The 14685-nt window shown below is 39.3% G+C and overlaps 1 protein-coding gene across 1 annotated transcript; it reads left to right on the top strand.

Annotated features, from left to right (window-relative positions):
• Window positions 1-823: 823 nt before the first annotated feature.
• Window positions 824-14032, top strand: LOC122765573 (rho-related GTP-binding protein RhoE-like). Its single transcript, XM_044019910.1, has 5 exons — window positions 824-1037; window positions 1134-1221; window positions 10371-10480; window positions 11106-11231; window positions 12070-14032. The coding sequence occupies exons 1-5, from the start codon at window positions 933-935 to the stop codon at window positions 12310-12312; spliced, it is 672 nt and encodes a 223-aa protein (XP_043875845.1). The 5' UTR covers window positions 824-932; the 3' UTR covers window positions 12313-14032.
• The last annotated feature ends 653 nt before the right edge of the window (window positions 14033-14685 follow it).

Genomic DNA, 14685 nt, shown 5'->3' with positions numbered 1-14685 from the left:
TGATCCTGAGGACAGGCGCTGGGTTGTCTTGGAGTGTTGCTTTGCCTTCCTTGGTATAAAACAACATGTTGTTCTGCGCATTGCCGACGATATTTTTTTCTGATGGTCTGCTGCTGGGGCCGCCATGGTCACAGAGTTTTTCTGTTTTTGGTTTCAAATGAATGCAATGCGCTTTCGTAATTTAAAGATTAAAAAATAGATACAAATAAATAAAGAGCATGTAGTTTATCTTATATGTTTCTTGGTTGAAAATGAAAAAAAAAGAAGATGCTGTGTCTTGCTTGCTATTACAATGGCTATGGTTACAGCATGCAGACATTACTGGTTAGCAAACCAAACCTAATTGATTGTATACAAATAATGACTATTGTTCAATATCAAAATGTGTTCTTTTTCCATTCTTACCTTTCCATTCTAACAAAAAACAAACAAACTTTTGTATATTAAAGAAATAGAATTTGACCTTATATTCATAAATATTATTAGTTTTTTCTTGCTATTGTATTGTTGAAAGTATGGAATTGATTAAAGCATTATTAAACGCTTTTAAAACAACTTAATGTTTCAATTGAACCTCTTTTTATATTTTATATTATACTGCTAACAGTATAATATAAAACGTAATTTCACCCAAATCATACACACTGGATCTTTAATGTAAAGAAACCAATGAGAATTGATTGTTTGTTTTTGAGGTGAGGATTTAAATTCTCTGCCTGGGGCCCCAGAAAGGCCCTTCCCTTTGTGCCAAGTGCTGACGGGATTCCCACGGTGAAGCCCCTCCCTTCTTCCCTCCGCTGGCTGGAAATAGGAGGACTGTGAGTAGTAATGTGAAGAATGTGTCCACAGTGGACTGGCTTCAGCTGCGGAACAGTTGGAGGAGACCTTCTCTGGACTTTTCTGCCTCAGGAGCTTCCTCGGTCTTTTTGAAGATGGAGTCACGCACCAGTGTTCAGTGTAAAATCGTGCTGGTGGGAGACAGTGAGTGCGGGAAAAGCGCTCTGCTTAACGTGTTCGTCAAAGACAGCTTTCCAGAGGTAAGATGATCCACGCAGCATCTCGCTCTCGCTCTCTCTCTCACACACACACACACACACACAGCGTCAGTGCTTACACTGCTTTGTCCCACGCAGTGCTACGTGCCCACGGTGTTTGAGAACTACACAGCCACCTTCGACCTGGACATGCAGAGAGTGGAGCTGCGACTGTGGGACACTTCAGGTGAGGAGGAGGAGGAGGAGGAAGAGCTGCACACCAGTAAACACACCAGTCTTAATGTGCTGTTATAGCCTCTGTGTGATTCTATTGTACATTATTTACCCATCAAATGTTCAATTTAGTTACTAAAGTAAACATGGGGTTATGTAGATTAGTTCTACTTTGTCGAGAAGGTTTAATGCCATCACAACGATTGTTTTAACGTCATTAAAGATACAGAAAAGGTCAGAAAAGGATGTTGTGTGTGTCCAAAACCATGCATGATAGTCAAACTAACCCCATCAGACTAGGCTTCCAATAATAATAAAATAACCACAAACAATGAGTTGAGTCAGTCAAGGACTCAGACAAGGGTGGTAGAATTGATAAATGACTTAAGGAAAATCAAGCATTCACTTTATTAAAGTGGAAAACAATTAATAATAGAATAATTAAGGATACAATTATAGGTGTAAAATTAAGTTTTTGTGGTTTGCACATGCACACGAGCCTAAGCCTCAGTAGGACGTCTCGTTGTGCAGGAATCAAAGCCACAACCTTCCAGTTGAAAGACAACTCGCTCCAACACTGATCTTAGTCGCTCAAAAGCATTTTAATGAAAGAGGTCCGTAGGCAGACTGATAGTCTAAGACAGAGGTGTTAGACTCATGACAAAACATTATTTATGTTTTGGAAACACTGATTAAAATGTTTACATTTTTTTATAAATTTTTTGGACCAAACAATTAATCGAGTAAATTGTTGACACATTTGCTGATAATGTTAATTATTGTGAGTTGCGGCCCAATAGTTATTTTTGTCTGTTTTTTTTAGTTATAGATTCATATTTTTTTTATTGCAAACTATATACATATATATACATATATATACATACATATATATACATATATATATATATATATATATATATATATATATATATATATATATATACATACATATATGTTGTATGTATTGTTAATTATTCTGTAGTTTGCTGTAGGTGAATGGACTGGGCTTCTATGGCCCGGATGACTGAGAACTTCCACAGACATCGTCATGAATATTACAATATCATGGTGGAATGTTGTGACATCATTTGAGGCTCATATCTTCTGCCCTGACTGAACACTTGTTGGCCTTCTTTTACTTGAGTGGCCCCCAGATCAGACGGCCCATACACACAGAAATGGGAATATATATATGTATATATATCTATACATATATATATATAGATATATATATATACTGTATGTGTATATACAGTGTATATATATTAAGATAATTTAACGTACTGGACTAATCAGTAATGGGCATTGATAGCTGTGTAAAGCATGAGGCTCCAGTCCTTAGAAACATAGTAACATTCTTCGTTGGCTTGCGTTCTCCACCCACAGCTTCCAACAATAGTCCCTGATACTTAATATTTGATTTATGTGACAGTCGAGTCTTTGTTTACAGATCATGGATCTGGATACACTTTGTTGACTGTGTATCATAATGTGTAATTAAAGACAAGCCCTCCACAGTAATGCCTTTGTTGAGGTTTATTTAATGCAGTCGGGACAAATATGTGACATTCCTGCTTTACGATGACTTTGAATGTTCAGCACTGTCAGGTCGTAACATGAACCATCAGAGGAATCACATGTCCCAAAATAAAGAATTAGTGTCCACCCTGTTTCCACAACAGCTGACAGGCCACACTGCAGTAACACTAGTGGAGTGGAGGTTCGTACAGCGTAAGCCTACAAAGGATTGCTGATAGGGGAATTTGACATTAAACATTATAGTATGTTCTGATGCAATGTCACTGCAATTAAAACCTAAAACCACGGCAGTGTAGTATCAGCTCTCTCTAGTAAAAGTTAATATTCTGCAGGTTCTTGTTAATGTCCTGATGATCTGGAAGAAATTTTACTGGAAGGTGAAATTAACTGCTCCTTCACAGAGTGATTAGTGGGTCGAATCGTTCTAAACCACAGGAACTGGGACACATGTGTCTCTGTCAATCAGATAACATTCATAAATCAATATTCAAAATCAAATATTAAGTATTGCTTCGTAATTCGTATGTCAGTTAACAGTAATTTGACATGATGAATGACTTGAGTGCTACTTTTTGGACACAGTTCTCACTGCTCTTGCTCAGGGGAACCCCAGCCCTTTTGACCAGGTGGGGACTCAAACTGGCAACCCTCCAGTTACAAGCCAAGTTCCCTTGACATAAACCCATGTGTGCACTATCTATGATCGCATGACTCTTTCCAGTGGACTCATGCCCAGTTTTCATGCCTTTTAAGCGCTTGGATCGAGGATTTCTTATTTTCACAATGACACCACTTTCACTTCCATTTTGGCCTATTAACCATTAACCTGTGAGAACTGAAGAAACTGGAGAACCTGTATAAAACCCACACACACACACACAGGGAGAACATGCAGACTCCATACACAAAGGCTTTTGGTCAAACCAGGATCAGAACCCAGTGACTTGCATTCTGTGAGGCAACAATGCTAGCCACCTCACAGCAGAATACCCCCCTAAATCCTTCAATATCAGCTATATCTGTTAGATTAGAAATGAAACCTATATGATTCTCATGTCTTATTTAGTTTATCTTTTTCACTTTTAAACCACATTCTGCCTCAAAACTACTGCATTGATAGACTGATATAAGCTGGAGAGAGGACACGTTTCCATGTTTGTCCTTGGGACAGGTGTAGGGCAGCAAATATTAATAGATTAACTGATTAATAATAAAGTAATAACCATTTAATAGATTAATATTAATGTTGAATAAAAACTTCACAAATAAATATTTCCGGTTCTATGACACTAAACAAAAGGTATCATTATTATTTATCATTATTTTGATGTTTTCAGCCTTTCCGGACATTTTTCTGACCAAACAAGTCATTGATTTACCCCAAAAAATTGTTTTAAGATTAATTTATTGTGAAAATAACTGTTGGCTACAGCTTTAGACCGGGGAAACACGGACACACGGGGTTCATTCATTCAAATCTTATATGTATGTCTACTTGTGAAAGTACAATACCTGACTGATAATGATCATACCATGAGCTTGTTTCATATATGACTGAGTCATTTATCTGCTCACTTTAGATTCAGCACATTGAGCTCAAAGAGCAGAATAAAGCTCTGAGACCACAACTGTGTGAGGTTCAGCTAAAATCCCCTGCAGGTTGTGGTCTGCTAGCTAGTGTTCACTCTCTGAGAAGAAAACAACATGTGACATGACTGAGTGGATGCTGGGATTACTTATACTGCAAAATAATGTACTTTACAGAAGGGTTCAGCAACTATCCCCGAGCACTAGATAGGTGTGAGTGTACAATGGGGGGAGGGGCCTGCTGTGAGCACTTCATATGTGGGTTACACTGAAATCTGACTCTTAGTTTCTATGCAGAGATTCGCCTACATTCCAGACAAACGGCGTCACACAGTCTTTCTGTGGAACACACTGGTATTGGATAAATTACATCTTACACCCCTGCTGCACAACAGGCCACCCACTCCTCAGTCTCAGGGCTCTGCTCACACACTTTGTGCTTTGCTAAAGAAAGAAGGACGACTGAAGAAAAATCCCATCACCCCTTCATTCAACTGTGCAAAACAAAAATGAGGCTCATCTGTCAGATATTTATCCAAAGCTTCAGCAACAAGAGGAGATAGTTTGTTGTCACAATCTATTTTATTAATCACCTTAGGGAAAGTATTCCTCTGCATTTGACCCATCCTAGAATTAGGAGCAGTGGGCTGTCACACTGAGTAGCGCCAGGGGAGCATTGGGGGTTGGGTACCTTGCTCAAGGGTACCCCAGTCCTTTTTGGCCAGGTGGGGATTTCAACCGGCAACCCTCCGGTTACATGTCACGTTCCTTTTCCACTTGGCCACGGGCTGTCACTTTGAGCGCAGTAGTCACACAGTAGTCGTGTTTATTTGTAAAGCATATTAAAAACAATGATGGACAATAAAAAATGTAAGGGAAAGTGAAAGAGCATCTTAACGGTATTGAAAAAACAAGTCACCGCAGTGCCGAGCTGAGGCATGATGGGACCATGACGTGGAAAAGTGGCATAAGACAGGCAGCTTGCCTGTCGCATTATGATCATTTTGGTGCATATGCAGAACCGACTCCAGTCTGACTAAGCGTATACATGTAGGGGAAAACAGACTATGAATCACATTATCCAGGCATGTTAGTCCGATTAAAGCGGCCATAGCATGGTCCTATCTCACTTATATGTGAGATATGGAGGTGTACTTACAAACATGAAGTAGTTTTTATGGTCAAAAACCTCCTAGTCCAGGAGGTTTGGACAACGTTGTGGTTACTGAGATGATAAACACACATGCAAATGAAACACAAGCGTAGTGTGTAGCGTAGCCTGTAGCCTGCCTTCGCTAAGGCTAAACGACAAAACAAGCACACAAAGACAGTTATATACGTGTTGTTGGCACTGCTCCTTCCTTTAGGTGAAGTTTGGTGCTGTGTCCTGCTTTATATTGCTACTTTCAGCCATAGAAGAAGAAGAAGAACTACTCTCGTTGTAGCTGCTGAGTGTATCGGTTGTACGGAGCTCAGCAGCTACAACACGAGTAGTTCTTCTTACGGTTGAAAGTACGTCACCGGAAGTGCCCGGACTAGGAGGCGCTGCTGTTTACAGGAGTGGTGACATTTCAACAGGTCAACTGTTCCAACTGTTGCTTATTTGAATATTTGTAATCTTTCATCATCAACAGAACATATTCCGATTGGTTAGACCTGTTGGAAGCCACAGGTCTAACCCCCACAGGCAATAAATAAAAGCTGCATTATAACACCATTTTTATGCCAGATGCCCTTCATATGCAACTTTCCCATTTATCCATGCTTTGGGCCGGAACTAGGAGTGTGGCCCCCCCTTGTGGCTGGGGACAATTGACAGTGTCCAATTAACCAAATCGATGCGGAACAATGGGGATTGGATATCTTGCTCAGAGGTGCCCCAAAGCCCTTGACCTGTCGGGATACGAACTGGCAGCCGTCTAGTTTTCTTGGTCAGTCAGTCAGTCATCATCTACTGACTGCGGGGGGTGCTGTGCTACATCGGGCGATAGGCGGGGTACACTCTGGACAGTTCCACACACACACACAGATAGAGACAAACAACCATTCACTCTCACACTCACTCCCATGGTCAATTTAGGATGTCCAATTGACCTAATCCCCACATTGCATGTTTTTGGACTGTGGGAGGAAGCCGGAGAATGCAGAAAGGCCCTTGTTCCAACCGGGGCTGGAACCCGGGTCTTCTGGCTGCAAGGCGAGAGTGCTAACCACTTTACCACCATGTGGTGCCCCCTAGTTTTCTTGGTGGATGTAAGAATTCCTATTAAATGAACAACTGATAACATGAAATATTTGAGTTGCTATCCTCCCTTCTTGGTTACCTTGGAGATATGTTGCAACATTCAGCATCTGCTTCGTCTCACAAAGGTTCCCATGGAAAAGCTCATACCACAACTGGCAGAGACATTTTCAAGGAACTGTGGTGAAGACCGTTAAAATAAAAGGCCCCTGCTCTGTTTGCTTAACATTAGCAAGCTGTCCTACCAGACTTCTTTCAAAATCTTTCATCACTGTTTACATCTGCTCATGGAAAAATGTGGAGGGTTGAAGAGGAGGGGGGGGAAGGACAGATTTGACTCTCACTCACTTTAATTTGTGTTGAGGTGAATGAGGTGAATAATGTAAAGTGATCAGCAGGGGTCTCTAAAGTGGACTGGACCACAGAGGAGCATCTGAAATCCATCAGTGAGTTCAAACACCGCCTATAGTTTGTTTGGCAGGAGAAGGAAAAAGAAAGAATGCGGGTGTCGACCACAGCTTGTGTGGAATGCCTTTGGGAGAAGTGAGGAAAGTTTTCAATGACAGCTGTTTGTTGATGTATGCACAGCAGAGGCCAGACGCAGGGTCGGGGTGCTGGTGTTTGATTACATATTTTACTCATGCACACTTCTTTTGCATTAGTTTAACCTACAGTATGCAGGATTGTTAGGAAAACTGTTGATTCTGTGCATGTAAATGCATGTCAAAAGATTTTAGTCGGACTAAAACAATCATTTGGTTTTCTTAATGTCATGTTAACAAGTTAGTCCGACTAAAATCGAGCCAGTCTTAATAGTCCGATTACCCCTGCATGTACGCGTAGTCAGACTGGAGTCAGACTTGGTGTTCTGTGCATGCACCAGGCAACGTATAAACTGCAGTAGTGTTGCCGGAAATCATATGGTGGCGTCTTTCTTCGGACAACACGGCAACCACAAGAGCTATGATTGAATCTGCATCACAATGAACGTTCCCTTTAATGAATGTAAAGCAGGTACTAACATACAGAACCACAGCACAATCTATCTCACTGTCAGCTGTTTGTTTTTCTGTGACGTAAAGGTCACCAGGAAACTGATTCAATACGCACTAGCTTATGAGAGATACAGTGATACCTATGGAGGCGGAGTCAGATGTACATGGCCAATAAATAGATTTTCTCCTCTGCATGTATACTCTCACTCCCGATTGGCATCGTGTGTTCATGTGCTTTTTATTTTTATTTATTTTAGTTGCCCTAAGGAAATTCCCCTCGGCATTTAACCTGTTCTCGAGAAACTTCCCTAGAATTAGGAGCAGTGAGTAGCCTCTAATCAGCGCCCGGTGAACAATGGGAATTGGGTAGCTTGCTAATGGTACCAGCCTATTTTTTGACCTGGCAAGAATTCTGAAGGGTAGTAAAAACATAATTCAAACCTAATCTTGTTATTAATGTGAACCCTGAGCCTGTTTTAATGAGACAATGTGATCATAGCATGGAAGAATGTGTGTGATGGAGGGACAATGGATCCACTCTGCTGCATTGTGATGCAAAGCTTTTAGGCTTCCTTTCGACAAGTTTTCACAGCAAAGCTTGGTTCAACCCAAAGCCTTCTACCGGTGTGGGTGCATGGCTTGAGAACCCCTGTCTTAACACAAGACATCCCAGTTTCTCATCAGCAGTGCTTCTGCCTCTTTTAACATCCTTCAACTTGGTGGTGGTGACCTAAGGTTCCTGTGAGCATATCTTTTATATTAACCTGTGCTGTGATGTGTAAATGAACCGTAATGTCACATAATGGAGTTGGACAACCCATACATGATGATTCTATTCTGCGTTTTGTTGCTCACTCAAATGTCAACCAAACTCAACATGATCCACATCAGAGAGACTACTTGCTCCACCCACACAGGAGAAAACCACATTACAAAGATTATAGCAAAAGGTGCACTTGAAATCTCCAGTGAGAAGAAACCTCTTTCTCCACCAAATGAGTCTCTGATGTGGCTCATAACACTATATATTTACACAACGTCTTTGCAAGCTGAACACTCTGCAGTTGAACGTTTTCAATCCGTGTGTCATTCGTTTTTCAAAATAAAATGTATGACAATGAGTCAGGGAGTAGTCAGCATGCTCCTGAGGTCAACTGTACCAACCATTGTCAGAACGTTACTGTACAATAAAAATAGAGTTTCCAGCCTTTTTCTGAGAAAAAAAAGAGACAACTTTGAGGCTTGATTTCTCAAAATGATACAAAATGTTTGATAATGAGTGAGGGAGTAGTCAGCATGAGGTCAACTGTACCAACTTATGGGCCAATGTGTTGTTATAGTACAGTAAAAATCAAGCTTCATTGATTGCGCTTGTATTAGTAACGTTTTATTTTGAAAACAAGTGATCTCATTAGGTATTAAACTCGCGCTGATATTCTCAGTCGACTCCCAGCATAAGTCCCTTAGTTCAACTACACAAGCGCACTTAAAAATGTTAGTGCGGATGGCTTGACCACGCGAAGACGAATGACGGCTCACTTGACCGCAGTTTCTGGCTTCAGAGTGTAACCCTCTTACTCCCATTAAAAAGAACATAAATGTCTATTTTTTCACGTTTTTTATTGTCCCAACACTAGCTCATGCTTCCCTTCCCGATCACAGGTAGTCTTCTTCTTCTTCTTGTCTTTCCCGGTCACAGGTCACGTCCGGGTCACGTAACTTGCATTCATCAAAATCGTCTTTCCACTTTTTTATTTCTGGTTTTATTTTGAAAAACGAATGAACGAATGATACACGGATTGTTTTCTTCGTGATTTTCATTTCGGATCTAAATACTGCTATAGAGGGGAGAGGATGGTGAAACTGTTTTCTACACAAATCTGTCAGATTCTGAATGTCTGCACCAGATTCGTGCGACATGATCCAGTGAATTTCCACATCATCCATCCACCAATCTCATGTACTCATGCAGGGAAGTATGCAGGTCATAGGGCTGTGGATTCACTCCAAACACTGGGGTTTGTTGGATAAATGCCTGCAGGGGATGTAGTGTTGAAATACACTGCTGTAATTCAAGTCTCATTCTGGTGTTAAAGAGACTGTGAGCATTGTCGAGCAGAGCGAGAGAGAGAGATGCTTTCTTTTACCCGCAGGACTGAATTTGAGCAATGTTAACACACTGAAAATATCTACAAGTGACAGTCACTCAGGGCTGGGTATTTCCTACAACACATATCATGATACAGAAGCCAAGAAACAACATATAGAATGACAATAGAAATAGATACGGAAAATTATAAATGTTGAAAAATGTTGATGTTGTTCTCCAATGCCTTGTTTTTATCCACAAACCAAAATGATTCCGTTTTTTACATGGAGTAAAGAAACATATGCAAATTTAAGAAGATGAAAAATCACAAAGCTTTTTGTAATTATTGGAAAAACACCCGATCTAGTTAAATCACTGCTGCTTTAATTTTGTAGATCTTGCAGTACTTTATTATTTCTTACGATGCTGGTGGAATTACTAATGTGAAAATATTGTCCTTAAGATGGTGAATATATTTGAATGACCATATAAATTACCCTGTATAACTATTATGGATTTGGAAATTAAACCAAACTAATTCATAACTAGATTGAAGAAAAAAACTGCATTAAAATGTGTCTAAAGTGGACTGTGTTTACTGTGTGACACAACATGACAATATCATGCAGTTGCATACGTCGTCATCCAGTGAGGAGTTATATCTCTGACTTTGATGTTTCTACAACATAAATGGGTTTCTTTTATTAAAGGTTCTCCCTACTACGACAACGTGCGTCCTCTCTCCTACCCTGACGCAGACGCAGTCCTCATCTGCTTCGACATCAGCAGGCCGGAGACATTAGACAATGTGCTGAAGAAGGTGAGTGATGGAGGCTGGGTGCTTCCTTTTTTTCTCTACTTAAATTCAGGTACTGACATTTCAAAAGATATGTTTCATAGTTATTACATTCATCCTGCCACATTGCCAAATATTTAATACATTTTTTAAAAAAAATAACCAAGATCTAAACCATCAATCAATTCCAAAAAAAGAAAATCTTAGTTAAAAAAATAATTTGTTTCATTGTTCCTCTCCATCCATCTCCATGACCTATTTACTCCAGTTTGTCTTTATTTCCTCTAACCATTTCTAAGTATGTATATTATATATTATATATTATATGTACACAAACACGAACACACACACACACACACAGGTTCATGCAGCTATCCTCTTGAAGTGGCTGCATTGACTTCCATTTATTTAAAAAGCCTATCCAAAGTGCCATCCCTAATCTCTAAACCTGATGACCTCATTAGGTTTTGGTCTCCATGAGGACTACTGGTCCCTACTACTGGCATTAACTGGTTACGGTTATGTCGATGAACATTAATCATTAAACCTGATGCCAAACTTAACTTCATGCTCTTTAATTCTTATTTTCTGATCAAATAAAAGTGAACGTCTTGTGTGTTAACTGCTGCTCTTTGGTCACTGTCTACAGTGGAGAGGAGAGATTGAGGAGTTCTGTCCGCATACCAAGAGGCTGCTGGTGGGCTGTAAGTCCGACCTGAGAACAGAGCTCTTCACCAAGGCCCACAGCAGACACACTCCAGTATCCTATGACCAGGTGGGTGTGAAGCTCTCGGTCAGGACAGAGAGACAGAGGTGTTTCATTGAACAAAATATCTGAAATATACATATATATATATATATATATATATATATATATATATATATATATATATATATATATATATGTATATATATATAGATATATATATATATAATGGACCCTTTAAGTAGGTCAAGATCAAAGAACTGAACCTAAGCACTAACAGAGAGTAATTTAACAGCACCAGCTGACCTAACACAATGAGCCACGAGGGAACGCATACAGTGGCTGATCAAATATAAATAAAAAGGGTTCATTCTGTGATAATTATTCATACATTCACGTGATTAGACAATAACAAAACATGTAAAATGTATTATCATTTTATGTTTGTATGCTTCTACCACATGTTGATCATTTCACCTAATTCTTACACATCGATTCCATGTATTTCTTTGAATCAACATACAGTTTATAATATTTAGTGTATTTCACAAACATATTTAATATAATAGATGTGATGATTACCAATGCGACAACCACGAATAGTCATCACAGATACCTTATCATATATATGTACATATAAACATATATATGTATATATACATTCATATATATAATTGATTATCAACAAAATTATCGACAGATTAATGATAGATGATGAAAATAATTAATAATTAATTGCAGCCCTAATGATAAAAAATCACAGCCTTTCAAAAAGGTTCCCTGTGGGGAATACAAGTATTTTTGATTTGATATGATACTGCTATTTAGTTGTGTGGAAATGACATTTTTGAGAGAGAGGGTTGCTGTTTGGCAGGCTCTGAAATCCTGTTGGCGTTTTCTGTTGTAGGGCTCCAACACGGCCAAGCAGCTGAGCACCCCCTACCTGGAGTGTTCCTCACTGCAGTCTGAGAACAGCATCAAAGACATCTTCCATGTGGCCACGCTGGCCTGTGTCAGCAAAAGCAACAAGAACGTGAAGAGGAGGAAGTCCAGAGCCTCTAAGAGGATGTCTCATAGTGGAGGAGACATGTCAGCATGTGTGTCCACACATTACCAGCAGACCAAAGCTAAGAGCTGTGCTGTCATGTAGACACAGACAGTGCTGAAGCAGGTACTGATGTGGGGTGCTTTGGACACTGAGAGGGATGAACAATGAAAAACATTCTTTTACAGAGCGCTGTGGGGTTTGATACTGTGAAGACCCCCAGCGTATGATGAAAGACATGAACTTTCCGTAGTTTACACATGAGGAACTCAGCAGGTGATTGGCTGGGTCATGTGTTCACTACAGCAGGAAGTCTGGATCTTTTCCCGCTGTGTTCTAGCTGTGAGCTTAAAAATGTCCGGAGCAACTTCTGCAGACGTTTGCGTTGTCACATATAGGCCTTGACGATTTCAGAAACAGGTGTGAAAGTCACAGCTGCAGCAACATCATTTTCTTCCCGTGATTTTTGTAGGTGAGGACACCTGCAGAACATTTGTATGTACAGTTTTTACATCCTCTCTGCTCTTCCAACTATTTAATTTGCATTTACAAATCTGTGTATCGTATACTCTGTACACATGTGTTTTTCCTGAGCTGCATCCATTTTTAAAGTGATAGTTCTGGTGTTTTTGTGGAAACTGTTCACTCTCGCTGCACCAAAGCTCATAGAGAAAATGTGCGTTTTTAGCTTACAAAGAAAGGAGCATGCGTAGTTTGGTAAGTTTGCCTCAGTTATTTAAATCCAAACAAAAACATTTCCAACGTCAGTGTCACAAAATAACACATTTGAACACATTTGAGCTGACTGATGGAGGCAACAGGGGGATCAACAACTTCTTTGAGTGGTGATGTGAAATTGCTGATTTTCTCTATGGACTTTGGTGCAGCGAGAGTGAGCAGTTCATCCATTTCTCCAGTTTCCTGTTGGTAAAGGCTGTAAGAGGCAAACATATTCTTTAGATGACATAGACTTTATTAGGTGAGTGTTTTGCTGTGTCCCTTGTGTCCCCATTGGCAGCCATGTTTTCATTCATCATGTACCTGTCTGACACATCCCATTATCAAAAGCGACTACTTCTTATGGTTTTGGAAAGAAAAGGAATACACAGAGAAGGACGGATAGACATTCTGACCAATGTACTGTATCTCACCTTGTTATACACCGGGGGGATAGTGAACACGAAGGATGTCTGTGACTTTTCCAGGACTATTCCTGCATTGGACACATTTCATGAGCAGATAATGGGGAGTGCACTGTGTCCTTTCCAGATTTGGAAATTGAAAACATTTATATAAGTGTTTTTTGTGCTGTTTATTTTTTTTTATTTTGTATTTTTAAAATATATGTTTGATGATGTATGAGACATGTATAAGAGCCATTTGTTCCTGTGCTGACTTATCCCACAAGGATATATACATACATACACAGTATATATAACATATAATATTATATTTGGAAAATGTTCATGCATTTACATGCGTGTATTGAACACATTTTTGATACACGTATGTATATTTTCCAAATATGTCGGATTCCACTACATGCGCGTTGTACAAGTTTTAGAGATTCTGAGGGTAGTTGGTTTTGATCTTATGATGAAAGGACCTTTCTTTATGTTGGACTTGCATGCACTATAATGTTCACCAAATCTGGGTTTGTGGAAAAAAAAGTGGAATATTCATGCAATATTTTCTGCTTCATTATTTTCCTGACAACTTAAACACCTCAAATCACATAAATATGATATCCTGTATCTAACCACTCATGGATTGTGGGATATTAAGGAAATAGCCAACGCTTTATGGGTGTCCAAACCAGGAAACCTTGTGTCCAAATACCAAACATGTTATTCAGAAGGCTTTATCCAAAAATGGCCATTTCTTAAAAACAAGTTAGAGATGTCTGCTTTTTAATGCATTATGAACCTTTGTCAAGAAGGTTCATTAATGTTGTGAAGGAGGACAGTTTGTGTAACACAAGGGAGAGGACAAGATGGAGGCAGATCATCTGCTGTGGTGACCCCTAAACAGACAAGAAGATGATGAAACTGTCCAGAACTTTTTTTTTATCATTATTTATATTCTATTTTCATAAAATGGATTTACCTGTGAAATAGCCTCAGAACTGCTGAATATTAACATTTGACAACTGTGTCAAAGTTATAAACACATCAGTTGGAGTACTCACAAAACAACATAAACAGTGGAGTGGTAAATATTGAAATGTATGGCTGATTATAACTACCTCATGATAACTAATCTTATAACTAGGGATGGGTATCATTAAGCTTTTAACAATACTACTAAATGTTTAGATACTGCCTATTGATCTGGGGCTTTAACAGTATCCTTATTGGTTCTTGTTCAGAGAAAGAATTTAACAATAAATACAAAATCCACTTACCACCTTTATCTTACCAATTCAATTTCAGCCAAATACTACATTTTGCTTTAATACTTATTGTTTATCTTTAAAGG

This window comes from Solea senegalensis, linkage group LG2, assembly GCF_019176455.1.
Source record: "Solea senegalensis isolate Sse05_10M linkage group LG2, IFAPA_SoseM_1, whole genome shotgun sequence".
In the NCBI taxonomy this organism is placed as follows: Eukaryota; Metazoa; Chordata; class Actinopteri; order Pleuronectiformes; family Soleidae; genus Solea; species Solea senegalensis.
Note: the sequence above shows the minus strand (reverse complement) of the source record. Positions and strands in the feature narration are given on the sequence as shown.